Source organism: Pantherophis guttatus, chromosome 2 (genome assembly GCF_059756535.1).
Source record: "Pantherophis guttatus breed Tessera chromosome 2, ASM5975653v1, whole genome shotgun sequence".
Lineage (NCBI taxonomy): Eukaryota > Metazoa > Chordata > Lepidosauria > Squamata > Colubridae > Pantherophis > Pantherophis guttatus.
In genome coordinates, this window is record NC_142064.1 from 173,406,132 (window position 1) to 173,420,142 (window position 14,011).

General features: G+C 40.0%; 1 protein-coding gene across 10 annotated transcripts in view; it reads right to left on the reverse strand.

Moving 5' to 3' along the window:
• ADGRL1 (adhesion G protein-coupled receptor L1) overlaps positions 1-14,011 on the reverse strand; it is a 142,699-nt gene that overhangs the window by 7,857 nt on the left and 120,831 nt on the right. For 6 of the 10 annotated variants that reach the window (XM_034407234.3, XM_087887319.1, XM_034407223.3 and 3 more), the window contains 12 exons: positions 13,082-13,204; positions 12,704-12,909; positions 12,235-12,405; positions 11,666-11,875; positions 9,476-9,696; positions 9,045-9,111; positions 8,629-8,720; positions 3,879-4,047; positions 2,544-2,672; positions 2,275-2,371; positions 1,763-1,891; positions 1,398-1,415 (listed from right to left, as the gene is read on the reverse strand). In XM_034407234.3, the coding sequence (XP_034263125.1) occupies positions 1,398-1,415; positions 1,763-1,891; positions 2,275-2,371; positions 2,544-2,672; positions 3,879-4,047; positions 8,629-8,720; positions 9,045-9,111; positions 9,476-9,696; positions 11,666-11,875; positions 12,235-12,405; positions 12,704-12,909; positions 13,082-13,204 (1,632 nt within the window). Of the gene's footprint in view, positions 1-1,366; positions 1,416-1,762; positions 1,892-2,274; positions 2,372-2,543; positions 2,673-3,878; positions 4,048-8,628; positions 8,721-9,044; positions 9,112-9,475; positions 9,697-11,665; positions 11,876-12,234; positions 12,406-12,703; positions 12,910-13,081; positions 13,205-14,011 lie in introns of all 10 variants that reach the window. The other 4 variants (XM_087887322.1, XM_034407258.3, XM_087887318.1 and 1 more) reach the window with 2 other exon arrangements.

Consider the following 14,011-nt stretch of genomic DNA (forward strand, 5'->3'; position numbering starts at 1 on the left):
TTCTATACGGGCTCCTTTATTTCAACAAGATGCTCTGAAGATTTGATCTAACTATTTCTACCATCCTGTGGAAGAGACAAGGAACCTTCTTGACCAAACCCACTCCTGTTAAACAGAAGAAGGTGATGGAGAAGAAAACAGCCATATGGGGAATGCCAAATTAGTTTTTACTGATTTGTTCTTGTCTGAAGAGCCTTCAGAGTAGGGCTTTCGGGCACGGATACAACAGACACCAGCTCCCCAAAGCCAACAGGGCTGGTTAATCACATTTAGAAGTATTCATCTAACAAAATATTCCCCCGCCCCCAGAAACCCCCCAAATCTAGAATATCAAATTATGTAACCGCATCACTGAAAAAAAAAATGGTCATACTATACCCAATGTGGGATAATCCCTAAGCTTTTGAGAAAACATTAAATTGTGAAGATAGGGAGTTGCTGTTCCTAAGTAAAGGAGTCACTCCCTAAATAAGCAAGGGTCAAATATTTCCTGAAGTGTTCAAAGTGATGGCTGCATGTATGAAATAGCATCTTACTGTCTCCCTTGTCTTGGCCTCCTTGTTTCCAAAGATTTAAAAACAAGCATAGAGTCATTTTGATAATTAGACCCCAGCATTCTAAAACAAAGAACAAACGTACAGAGCTGTTGTCATTAAGAAGGTGTGTTTCTATATAGAAGTTGGATCATTTTGATTTTCTTTTTTATTCAGTCGGTATCTGCAATTCACTTCTCTTTTGATTGTGTGCAAATTTTGACTGTGTGCAAATCGTACAGGATTTAAAAATGCTTGTGTTAGAACAGCTGCATCTGTGAGCAATGCCCACTTACATATGTCAAATGGGTTTTTTAGGCGTTTAAGTGTCTCCGTGTGTAGAAAAGTGTAATTGCGCATAACTTATAGGGTGATGGAGAAGAAAGCAGCCATATGGGAAATGCCTAATTTAGCCAAGCACAGCCACATGCATTATGCAGTATGGATGCCACCTCTTTGCCCACAGAAGAAAGATGCTGAAAGGCAACAGAGTAAACTCTCTCCTAATAGTGAAGGAGATACTTTAGGGAGGGAGCCCCAGCCAAATCAACTGGGCCCACTGCTTTAACCCAGCATGACTGGGAGAGTGGCTAGGTTGGGTATTTTGGAGCTGTGTTGGTGCTACTGTACTTGCTCCATCTGGTGCCCACAGCTAGTACTGCAAAAACCATGTGGCCTCCCCACAGATAAAGACATGGAAAAGTAAAGCCCGAAGAGTCCCTCCCAGAGCCAGCACTCCCTGCAGCCAACAGATAGAATGGCACACGCTTGCCCATGCCTGTTGCGCACCCACCCCAGCCTGCCAGTCAAACTAGCAATGAAGGAAACATTACTGCGAAATGGAACTGGAAAGGAGGGACGTACTGGACTCTCGGAAGCTCCCTGGAGGCAGCATCGATTAGGAGAGAAAAAGGGGGGAAAAAAGAAAAGAAAAGGGAGTTACCCAGGTGGCCACAGATTTTTGTTGAATATTAGATATGATCCATAACCTTCATATCCCACTGGTCAGAGTTTGGTGGAAGAGCATGTGGTTTGCATGGATAAAGTCTCAAATCCAACCTCTGCAGAGTTGAAAAGCTTGCTCTCCCCCAGTGTGTACAATGCATGTCCTGTAGTCCAGATTTGTATAATCTCCCTTCTATTTACTAGGTGCATGGAGGCAGGACCTTTTTCCAACCACAAACTCAGAAATGAAAAAGGATTCTCCTTCGAGAGGGTGACTATCTTACCTGGAGAGTTGAAGACAGGGGGTGAGGCAGGGTTGAAGCCCACAGACTCAGCAATGAGTGTGTTGTAGGGACTGCTCCCGCCCCGTGTCTGCAGCACGGGGTTGGTCAACAGGTGGTTCCCCATTGTACCTGCAGAGAGAGTGTATGCACAAGTGTTAGGATTCTGCAGGATACAAATGTCCGTATCTAGAAAAGAAAAAATTTGTGGTGAGTGGCAAAAAGTTGAGGAACATAAAGAAGCTCTTTGGAGGAATGATCACTACAATATAAGCTAGACTGGAGCTCTATCATTCTCCCGTGAGGACATCCAGAGATAGCTAAGAAAGAGAAGGCTACTTCAGAAGAAATTGATGCAGAGTATTAGGTTAGGAGTTGAAGAGGGGGCTTCGTAACTGCCTGCTTAGGCCAAGAGATCTTCTTACTCAGCAGTACTGATTTTCCTCTTCACTTATACAGGTGCAGATTCTCATTCTGGTTTAGGACAGGTTCATTGGAAATGATGGACCACTCACCTCGGTTAAGTGTCGGAGTGCTATTGAGATCACCTGCCATGAAACTGGACTCAGTCTGTTTCCTCACAGTATCATTCCACATTCTCCGGATTCGGCTCTGAAAAGACAACCCCATGCTGGATTTAACAGAACCTTAACTGTCTGTTTTCCCCATTCGTCTTACTTTCATACCCTGGTCTTCTCAAAAACTTTAGTTTGGCTAAATCCTCTAGATTTAACTAAATTGTCTGCTCAATGACTGATTTGCACTAATCCCTGACAGACTTTACCTGTGTTCCAGAGTAGTAACGGTTGTTGCTGCGGATAGCTGAGGTCTTGAGGGAGCCTAGTGTGGCACCTGGTTGGCTCCGGAGGCAACAGGATGCATGTCGCAGGCATTTGCTGAACTCCCGGTGCACCTAATGCAAAATAGGGAAAAGAGAAAAAAGGAAAGGGAGAAAAATGCATTGTTTCACTCTGCTTTCAGACAAGTCACACATTGTACTATGCCTTAAGAGGGATCCAACTGGCAACATATTGCACCTGGAACTTCCTTTGCTGCTGCGTCTGTCTTTTTTTTTACTTACCACATATGTACAAGCATTAACACGAGAAAGACAGAACACTTACACAATATCCTTTGACTGGTGTGGATAAGAATAATTCCCAGTAACACAAGAACTCTTCATGCTGTTCTGTTGTTTTAGCAACTATTCTTAGCTTTCCAGAAACAATCTTTATCATCATGCAAAACTAGAAATGCAACATTGACTTAATTGCTTAAATAAGGAAAAGTGTATAAACTAAAAAGGTGTCTCAATTTGTCAGGAATATTTTTAAAATAAAGAGTAGTTATTACAAAAACAAAACAAAACAAAACCCCACCGAACCCAGGTAAGAAACACTGTCTGTAAAAGTCAAATATGCTTTTTCTCACGAATCACAATGAGTTGTACATGATTTAATTCATCCAGGTTCAAAACTAGAATTTTTATTCATATACAAAATCTCTGCCAATCTGATGTCTTCATCAACTAATTATTACGACTAGTATCTATATTATAGTAAAACTCTTCTGTCTGTAACTCTTAACTAAGAAAACGGTGCAAAACATTTTCAACCAAGGTACCTCCAATGGGCTAACTTAGAGAATGCATCCAAAACCCAGGACACATGACTCCTGTGGAACTGGAATTTGGCAAATTTTATAAAACATTTTATGACATAAAATTATTATAAAGCATTTTATGACATAATAAAAATGTTATAAAACATTTTCCTGTGACCAATGTCTGAGGTTTGAATGTGCTATACACTTCAACATGGGCTACTTTCAAGACATGTACATTTCTGAATATGTCTCCTGAATTTGAAAGAACTGTTCAAGTACATTAGAAGCTCTTCCATTGTTAAAGACATTGAGGGCTCTGGTAAGGAAATATCTCTGAAAGGATGAACCGGCTGCCACAGGTTGCCTATGATTGAATGAAATTATTTTATCAGAAAGTTCAATTCATAACTAGTCATTGCAGATTCAAAGCATCGATGCAGCATCAGCTCCACTGGGTTTTCCTCAACCTTCCATTCTAACTTGTGTCATGTTCTTCAATACGAGGACTACCCACCTTTTTCTGCAGCGCACAATGAAAAACAAAGAAGAACATGCCCTGGAAAGCATTGAAGGTAGTGAAGAGGTAGGCCATGACAATAGACTCCTTATTGATAAAGAGGAGGCCAAAGGCCCAGGTGAGGCCCAGGAGAAAAAGTAGAGTAATGGCTCCAAGTGCCCAAGACCTGTAGAAAGAGAAACTAGTAAATTCAAGTGGTCATTGGTTGCCTTCACCTGGAATATTTGCTTATTTAATATTAAATAAATAGGGATGGGAAAGTTTATGTATTTGTAGACCCACTATGTAAAGGGGAGGAGAATCCATCTCCCACCTCTCCCCAGCATCCAGCCAGGATGGATTCTATACGTTTGATCTTAAATTTATTTGATACTTGGATCATTTTTTTCTTTTTTCTTTGTACACCAATCTTTTTTCTTTTTTGTTGTTGTTAGTGTTGGATGTGTGTGTGTGTGTGTGTGTGTGTGTGTGTGTGTACACACACACACACACACACACACACACACATACATGTATACGTCTTCTTAAGTTTTCGCGAGTGTGCATATGCAAAAAATTAAAATCTCGGGTGTTTTCCCGTGTCATTGTAAATAAGTTGGTTAAAATATTTAAAATCCTGGTTAAAATCCCATCTTAAAATCTTCTAAAAGAGTGTAAGGATTTTTAGAAGATTTTAAGCTGGGATTTTAACCAGGATTTTAAATATTTTAACCAACTTATTTACAATGACGCGGGAAAACACCCGAGATTTTAATTTTTTGCATACATATATACATATACATACACACATCCAATATATGTATATTGTCGTTCTGTTTTGTATTTTACTTTTGTTGATAAAACAAAATAAATATATTATTAAAAAAAGATGAGCCTTGATAACATTGGGGCTTCACTAGTCACATCTTCCTCCTACCTTCAGAAAAGGTTCTTCAACTTTGTACACAGGGCAAGCTGCCTTGAGAAGGCGAACGTGGTTTTTAAGGGATGGACTCAATGCTCGATGAGATGGAGCTACTGACTAAATGGACCAGAATCTGCTTGTGCTGCAGATTTTATGACAAAAACACACCAAAGTGCTCATTTACACAACAAGCCACAAGGAAAAGAACTGGAAAGACCTTAAGTGAGATTTAAATGACTTATATCCTGAACAACAGCCTGAGACAGTGATTATAAAATCCAAGGTAAGGTTAAAAATTGCAGGAACACATTACTACTTCTCCAGGGCCAACTCACATTCCCAAGCCTTAACAGTCCTGGAAGTACTGTCTTCTTCCTTGCTCTCTAAGAAAGAATTTATTAACTGTTTTTCATAGGTTTTCTCCCAAGGGTAAGTTTCGGAGTGAGGAAAGAGAAAGGGCGTGTGACTGAACATTGGGACTTGTTTTTCTGTATATATAATGAAGGGAAGACTTCCTCTGTGATGTTTGCTGATGCCAGAGGGGGAACCAGAAAGAAATGGGTGAGAAGATATGAGATGAGAAAATTAAAAAAAATCTCTTCCAGTTCTCTGATTTAGGCTGTGTATGTCAGATGTTACTAGTCAAAAAACTGCTTAGTGGGCTCTGTTTTCTTACTCATCCTTATCCAATCATGCAGATGACTATAAAGCTGCTTCTTTTACTTTTGTCCTCTGCTATTACCCTCTCGTTTTATTCATGTATTACAAATGAAAAGGTGGGGAGGGGAATATCATATCACACTTCCCATTCACAGTTCCCTAAATTTAGTTTGGTAGTCATCTTGATGTTCTTTTTTTCTCCTCTTTCTCTCTCTCTCACACACACGCATATAGCAATATTTATTTTAATCTTCTGATGTTTTAAAATATCAAAAGTATTCTAAATTTAACACACACACCTTTTCTATAATACAACTATGCTCCAGTCTAACCCTTTGTAAGCTGGCCTCACACTAGAAAGGCTGAATAATTAGATATTCAGATATTCAGATAATTAGATATTTTGTTTCTGTTCATATGTTTCTGTTCTTTCTTAAACTTCATTCTACTGGAACTGATACTATTGGAATTAGTAAGAAGAAAATTCCAGACACTGAGAAATGGAAGATACTTTCTTTAGATTGAAGAACATTCAATTTTCATTAAAACAATGGCTTTTGCTCCTCTCAGATTCTATAAGCATGTTTGTTCTCAGTCAAGTTTTTTTTTTTAAATACAGGAAGTTGAATATTTGCCATCATATAGCATCCACTCTATATGGAACTATCCATGTATCCTACAAAGAAAGAAAGAACTTCCTTGGATAGAAATTGTATAACAAGTGTGACCTCATTCTTTTATATTCAGAATATTTTTTTTTAATTTTATTTTTATATGCCGCCCTTCTCCGGAGACTCAGGGCGGCTTACAATTTCTTCATATGATTGTTGTTTTCTCTTATTCTTCCCATTCCCAGTAAGTTTTTATTTATATCTGGACCTCTGAGTGCATTCTTTTCAAAAAGGACTTCTTACTAAAATATCCCTGATGCATAGAACTATACAGTTGTATTTCTGATTATTTTCCCTGAAAGGTTTGTTTCCCATTTTTGTTTTTTGCAGGAAAGAAAGTCCAAATCATTTTCTTACTCTTTCCTTTGTATATTGATACTGATAACAGGCCCAGAATATTGCCACATAGTGGGAGAGTCTAAGGGAAAGCCTTGCAACAGAATGTCTACCCCTTTGTCACCTGTTATGAGCTACTCTGAGAATCCAAAGTATCTTCAAAGAAGTGGCCTCTAGTTTTAATTATATTTTTATATTATTAGCCTCAATCCCAGAATCATACATGGGTTGAAGCAACCTTAACTCATTTTATTGTCAGGTCAACATACTACTTGCTCTGTGTCCTGTTTCATATGTACAGTATACACCCGAAAACCTTCAATAAAAATGTCTTCTCATGTATACACTTTTTTAAAGCACAACCTAAGTGCTCCCCCAGTTGTGTGACATATGAAAGATAGAATGTACACGAATTTTCTCTCATTGACTTGATATTTGCACCAGCAGTCTACTAATATTGAATGCATGTTCTTATAATGTTGACAGACTGAGCTAAACCGGAATCCAAAATAGACATAGCAAGAATAAAAGAAGTGGGCTGCAAAATACAAAAAAACCAATAGTGAATACATTCTTTGCCATTAAACTAATTGGAAAAACAGAAGAAAAAATCAGCATGAAAGAACTGAACTGTTGTCTGAAAATAATAGTTTGTACTTGGCTGATAACAGTATTAAGAAGCAGAAACTACAATATCAATTCTGACTATAATCCAAGGTAGAAAACCTCCACCTATTGCTAACTGCAGATCCCGGCATTCCTTCTTAGCTAACTTACTAGGAGTTTCAGTTTAGTTAATACCTGCAGAGCTAAAGTTCCCCATTACTGAATCCCAGATTTACAGGATTCTTAAATCATGTGCACATCAGGGCCATACTATATAAATTAGGTTTATTGGATGTCTTCTGTTCAGTTTTCATGTATTGTCTGACTGAAAATGAACGGAACCAACACACTGATATTCATTATGATGGTGAGAGAGCATTCTGGGAGCTGCTAAAAAAGGGCATTCAGGGACTGCATTCAGCCATGAATCCCCAACTTGCCAAACTTCGTTCTTATCAGCCTCTCTTGGACGCATCCGTTCACTCTTGCTCCAGCTACCCTTAAGCATGGTTCTGAGCCACTTGAGCTAAGTTAAGGAAAGTGAATGGACTCTGCATTTCTCCGTTTGGTAGATGTTAAAGTGAAACTATTTGTCTTAATTTAGCAACAAGCAAGGTATGTTCTGCCCACCAAGCATCATTGCTGGATTATTCTATTATGAAAACAAGTATAAGAAGGTGTGAACTTGTGAGTAATACATGTGTTTTGACAGTTTGTCATTTGTAAACTATTTGCTGAAAAAAAACATCTTTCCAAATTTTCTTAATGAATATGCTCTTCACCTCGTTGGCTATTGAATAAAATAACTCTATTCATCTGAGAGAATGGGAATTCCTTTTACAGAGGTATGCAAGGTTGTACATTTTGAAAAGGCGGGAATGGTTTCAAAGAGCCTTTGTGCTGTTTTGCAAGAATCTCAGCTGTCCAAAGGCCTTGGCTAGACAAATGCTTCAAGGCATCATCCTATTTCTGAACCACGCCCAAGGAGCCTTGGTAGTACAGTGGTTTAATGCACCCTGTTATTAACACAGCTGCCTGCAATTTCTGCAGGTTCGAATCTTACCAGGCTCAAGGTTGACTCAGCCTTCCATCCTTTCTAAGGTAGGTTAAATGAGGACCCAGTTTGTGGGGGCAATAAGCTGACTTTGTATAAATATACAAAAGTATGAAGGCTATTGCTTAATGCATTGTAAGCCGCCCTGAGTCTCCGAAGAAGGGCGGCATATAAATCAAATTAAAAAAAAAAAAAGTTCAGCATGCTGAAAGGACCATTTCAACCCTTCAGACCCCTTTCTCTGGAATGAAGGCTTTCATTCCCAGCCGTGAGTTGGTAATGAGATATTGCTGGACCTCATTGATGAGGGCTTTCTGTCCTATTGTCTTGAGAAAGGTCTTACATTTAAACATCCCTATTTTGTCTGGGCTGGACATGTTTTGTTCTGGTGTACTCGTTTAAAAGATCCAAAAGACAGTGTTGTGTTCAGACAACATCAGAATTAAGCTATTAAGATAAAGAGGCATTTCAACCTACATCAGAAAATCATCAAAAGGAATCCAAAGAGAAACTTACTTGATATTGTCCAGTCGGCTGGAATCAGGCTTGAGGACAGATGTGTTGCGGATCATCTTGTGCAGAGTGATCATGAGGAATACAAGGTTGATCTGGAAGATAATGTACAGATGGATGAATGGATGGATGGATGTGTGTGATGGAATTCTTTGTCTTACAGTTCCCCCAGTTAGCAACTTTTCTCTGTCCCATTCTGAGGTTGGCAAATGAATTCCCACTGCACTGCAGGGTTGCATGGTTTGGAATGAGATGCGCATTACAGCACATCTTCTGAGCTTTGGGGATATCTAAGGGATTGGGAAGTGTTGGAATAAAGACTTTAGTTACTCTCCCCAGGTTTGGTTTGAAGTCTTGCATTATAAGGCTGAGGGGGAAATCCCACGTCAACTACTCCAAGCAGTCCTTCAATGACTCACCCCAATAACAAAAGAAACAGGTCCAATGAAACTCCAGATGAAGTAGTTATCAACTCGAAGCCAACAACTGCCAAAAGTAGAGCAAGACATGTTTAAATAGAGACCCAAAGAACAGTGGATATCCCACACCTTCACTCCTGCATAGAGTAGTTCGACTGGCATGCAATGGCAATTTCACCAAAACCTGCTTTGAAACCTGGATTAATTCCTTGTTCATCCAGCTACTTTGGTCTTCTACCATAGCTTTACTTTTGGTATCCCTTGTCTTATCTCTAAATTCTCACGTCTTCTTTCAATAAAATCTAGTATTTCTACTGCCTCTCAAAGGGAAATGTATTTACCCTCTTCCTTAAATTTACACATTGGATTTTTGATTAAAAACAGAACATCATTCTTGTTCATGTTCCACCAGCTGTGACCCCTCTACTTACGCCTTTTCAGTGCCATAGCTGCGGTAATCAATGGCGGCAGCAATTCCCACTACCAGGGCAGGAAAACAGTAGCCACCCAGGTAGTAGTATTTCCTACGGGAATACTCGCTTTCAAAGACTTCAACCAGCATGAGGTAAAGGTGAATGGCCTCCAGGCACATCCAGGAGAATGCTGCCAGGAAAAAATAGTGCAGCAGCCCAGCAAAGATGGGGCAGGCAATCTGGGATTGAGGGGAAAAGAATATCAGTTAGCATGGATTTCTGTGTATCTGGGGTGGGGTGGGGGGAATATAATGATTTATTTAAAATCCCTACATATCTCTATTATAAGATAATATGCAATTTATATGTTGTTAATATTAGAAAAAGAGAAGGCTGTCTTCATCTCTACAAATCTTTCTGTGCCCTAGCTCCTGCTCATGTAGTTTGGAATTTGGCAGTCCAATTTCCAAACTACAGCTTCCATCAGTGTAGCCATCCTGGGTAATGGTGAGCAGCGATGGAATCTCTGTGTAACCATATACGCACGGCCACACACTGTTTCCATTTGTTTTGTACATTGTCCCCCTGCAATAATATTCTTTCACTCAGTCTCCCTGCTTCCACTCATCATCATGTGTCGTGGGACTTCTCTGGGGGCAACAGGATCATCTTCAGCTCTTGGTTGCTTGCATAGCAGTGCTGAATTATATTAAGTGCCTGCTTCCCCAGTCTTAAATATTTCTCCTGTCACTCATAACACAGAGATACTTCTCTGAGTTTTGATAAACTGAGATTATACAATTACAAATGCTCCTAAATGAAATAACTATTAATCTCTTCCTCCCTCTTTCCCAACTAATGAGAGTAAGCTGCCCAATCTTTTTGTTTTGTTTTGTTTGTTTATCGTTTGGATATATAGTCTAGACCCGTGATGGCGAACCTATGGCACGCGTGCCACAGGTGGCATGCGGAGCCATATCAGTGGGCATGCAAGCATTGCCCTAGGTCAACTGCAGTGCACATGAACGCGCAGGCCAAGTGATTTTTGGGCCTTCTGGGCACACTGGAAGTTGGCAAATGGGCCATTTCCGGCCTCCAGAGGGCCTCCAGGCAGGTGGGGAAGGCCGTTTTCACTCCTAGAAAGCCTCTGGAGCCTGGGGAGGGTGAAAAACAGGCCTACCGGGCCCACCGGGCCATCACGTGCCAAAAACAGGGGGAGTATGGGGTGGTCGCACATGCATGTGCGGGGGGTGATGGGGCGCATTGAATTGTAGGTGTGGGCACGCACATGTGCGACCCCCCGCGTAACCTCCGCTTTTGGCACGCGATGGCAAAAAGGTTAGCTATCACTGGCCTAGACAGGCAGACCTTCCCCCACACAGGTAACCCTCGTAAATGAGTGATGCAGTACTATTCCTGCTATGGCTATCATCATCACCCCCATGCAATCATAATCAATGCCATCATCTTAAGACTAGGCTGTTGCACTAAGAAGGGGCAGCAAGTAACCTTCCTCCATAATGAGACATTTATATCTTTAAAGGGAAGATGCTTCATAGAGAAAATTTTACTTCCGAGCTAGAGTAATCTCTCACGTCTTATTTTTATATAATTTTTATAGAAACTTTTAAACAAGGCGATGAAAACTAATACAAACTAGTATAAAGGCAGAAAAAAGCAAAAGCAAAAAAGACCAAGAAGAGAAAAAAACGTTGAAGAAAATTAGAAGAAAAAAAAGATATAAAATGGCTTCTGTTATTCTTCACAGTGGTTATAAATATAAATATATTTTAACATCTCTTTCCAAAGTAATATTGTATTATTCTTTCTATAATCTATCCTATAATAAAACTTCTCACTTGTATAGTTCACAAAAGTGAGAAGTTATTATAGATATTTGAAAACATGTTATCTGGAAATCTTTTTGCAGTCTAATGTTTCCTTCGTAATACACAGAGATCAGTGAGATCTTCAGTGGCTCAGTGGTCTAAGAGACATAGGCAGGCATACACACATATACACTATTTTCTGAATCCAAAAGGCTTATCAATGTCACCCTGAATTTGGCAAGCCAAATGGAACCTAGTGAGACCCTCATCCTAGCATATTCTACCTCACGGCCCCCTAATGTGCCTCACAGATCCCACTGTGCAGAGGAGCAGTCCATGGTGGCTTTGTATATAATAGGAAGGGAAAACCATCACATACCTCATACTGCGTCTTGTCAATTCCAATAAGGAAAAGGAGCTCAGTCATGAAGAGATTGATGCAGAGGTTCTTGTGGATGGTGTTGCGGTCAGTTTGCAACCCACGGAGGAAACAAAAGGTGGATATGCAAATGGCCAAGCAGACCAGAGAAATCACAATGCCCACCCATGTGATGACAGACAGCAAAAGTTCATTGATGCGGCCCTGATACTGAAAAGAAAAAAGGAAGAAGCCTGGTGTATGTGTGTGGTTCCCCTATCCCCTATATTTTATATTGAACTTAGTAATAGCACAATGGTCTCCACTATTGGGTAGCCTTGGTGTGCTTTGGTCATTTTCCAAATACTGTGAAGTCACTTCATGTTTATTGACATCATAGATTGCTCGTCTTCTTAACATTTTGAAGGGTAACAGCTGCCCTGATTTTACATATGGCCCATACAATAAGATAAAGATTCAGCATGCATTAAGAGTTAAAAGGATGGCCCTGATGATAGGAAACCATTGCCCTCCCCCTAACAACCTGTCATATTTTCTCCCACCCTGCTTCAGGTAAGTGATATTCTTACAATTTCGCGGTGTGCCATGAGGACAGCGAAATTGGTGAGGTGACTGCAAGCACAGGTGGTGTGGGTCTTGTTGGTCTCCATCAGTCGGCAGCCCTGTGTGGACCAGTATCCCATCATGGAACGCTCCGAATAGTTCCAGAAAGAGCAATTGGCATTGAAGTGGTTCTTGTCCTATGTGGAAAGAGGAATGAGTCTGGATGTCATCAGTAGAATAAAGATGGGGGAGAAAAGGGCACTCCCTGAATACAGATGGTTCATTATACTGGAAAAATGTATGACTTGGTAAAAAGTGAATTTATACATGCTCAATACATTAGCGGCGAATCCTTTACAAAGTGTAACTTTGCCACTGTTATAGTTTAGTATAGAGCTGATTACAAGACACAAGGACCAAGGTATGGGACTTCAATTGACATATGCAAAGAAAAGGAAACGGATAGAGTGGTCCCAGGAATCATGCTTATCTCACCTCCAGGTGGGAGAGAGTAAAGATGACGGGGTCCATAAGGAAGACACGACTAGATTCCTTGTTGATGGAGGCAGCGATAACTTGGGAATTGACAACAAGTGAGGGGCTAAGTGGACCAACTTCACTTCCAAGCTTGATTGTGGCATTCTCAGTAGAGAGGAAAAATCCCAAATTATTGTAGAGGATGAAAACAACTTTGACCACCCCTAAGGAACAAAGGAAAGGAGATCAGGCCTACAGTCTGGGGTGTAATAGACAGGATGAATTATTGCTAGAAAGGGAGGAAAAGATATAATTGCATGATGATGGCCTCCAAAATGTTCTGGGAAGATGTTTATCAAGGTCCTCCCCAAATCTGGAATTCTTTCTCTTGCTCACCATTACGACTGTTTTGTTTGATTGTGTTGGCTGATAGCTGGATTGAGTTTCTGGTCGTATATTCATGTGGGAACACAATATCTGGCACTTGCCCCTCTGTATTTAACACAGAGACCTCCAACACTACAATGGGAGAGAAGAATGGAATAGGTTAACACATAAACACAGGTCAAACAATATAAGAAGCTGTACCAAAGGTGCTTTTTCAAGAGGCAACTGGACTTTCTTGTTTTTCTTTGAAGACATTTTGCTTCTCATCCAAGAAGCTTCAATCCAAGATGAAAAGCGAAATGTCTTCAAAGAAAAACAAGGAAGTCCAGTTGTTTCTTTGGGACAACTATGACCTGGATGATTGAGAATCTCCATAGACATAAAAAGTTGTAGTAATCACCCTTCTTTCATCTGAAAAATTTCATGTTTCTGTATAGATACCAAATGTAACCTTCATGTTTCTTCATATTTAGACTACCAGGTTAGAAATGGGGTGATTTGATTTCAACCTCTCTTTTGTCATGCTAAGTTTATACTATGACCTTCAAATGCTTGATAGTTGTTAAATTATCATCTCTACTTTGCTTCTCTTAATACTATATTTCTTTATAATCTGTTACAATCATATTGCTACAGTTAAACTCTGTGATAAATGCAAGAATTCTGTATAGGCAACTGCACCATTTCCACTTATTCTGATCTGTTTTCCAGTCCATTGTGGATTGTTGTTTTCATTTTGTATCTAAAGAGATGGAGCCATTTTACAGTTTTATTGCTTGCTCTATTGCTCTGAGGTCACTTAATCCAAGAAGCAGTGACACACCAGAGAAACCTGGCAGGAGACTAGGTTTCTATATTTATTATTCAAGAGCTATGGGTTCAGTCTGGCACCAGACACAAAAGGTATGTTTCTCCAGATTGCCTGGGCAAGATATTAAT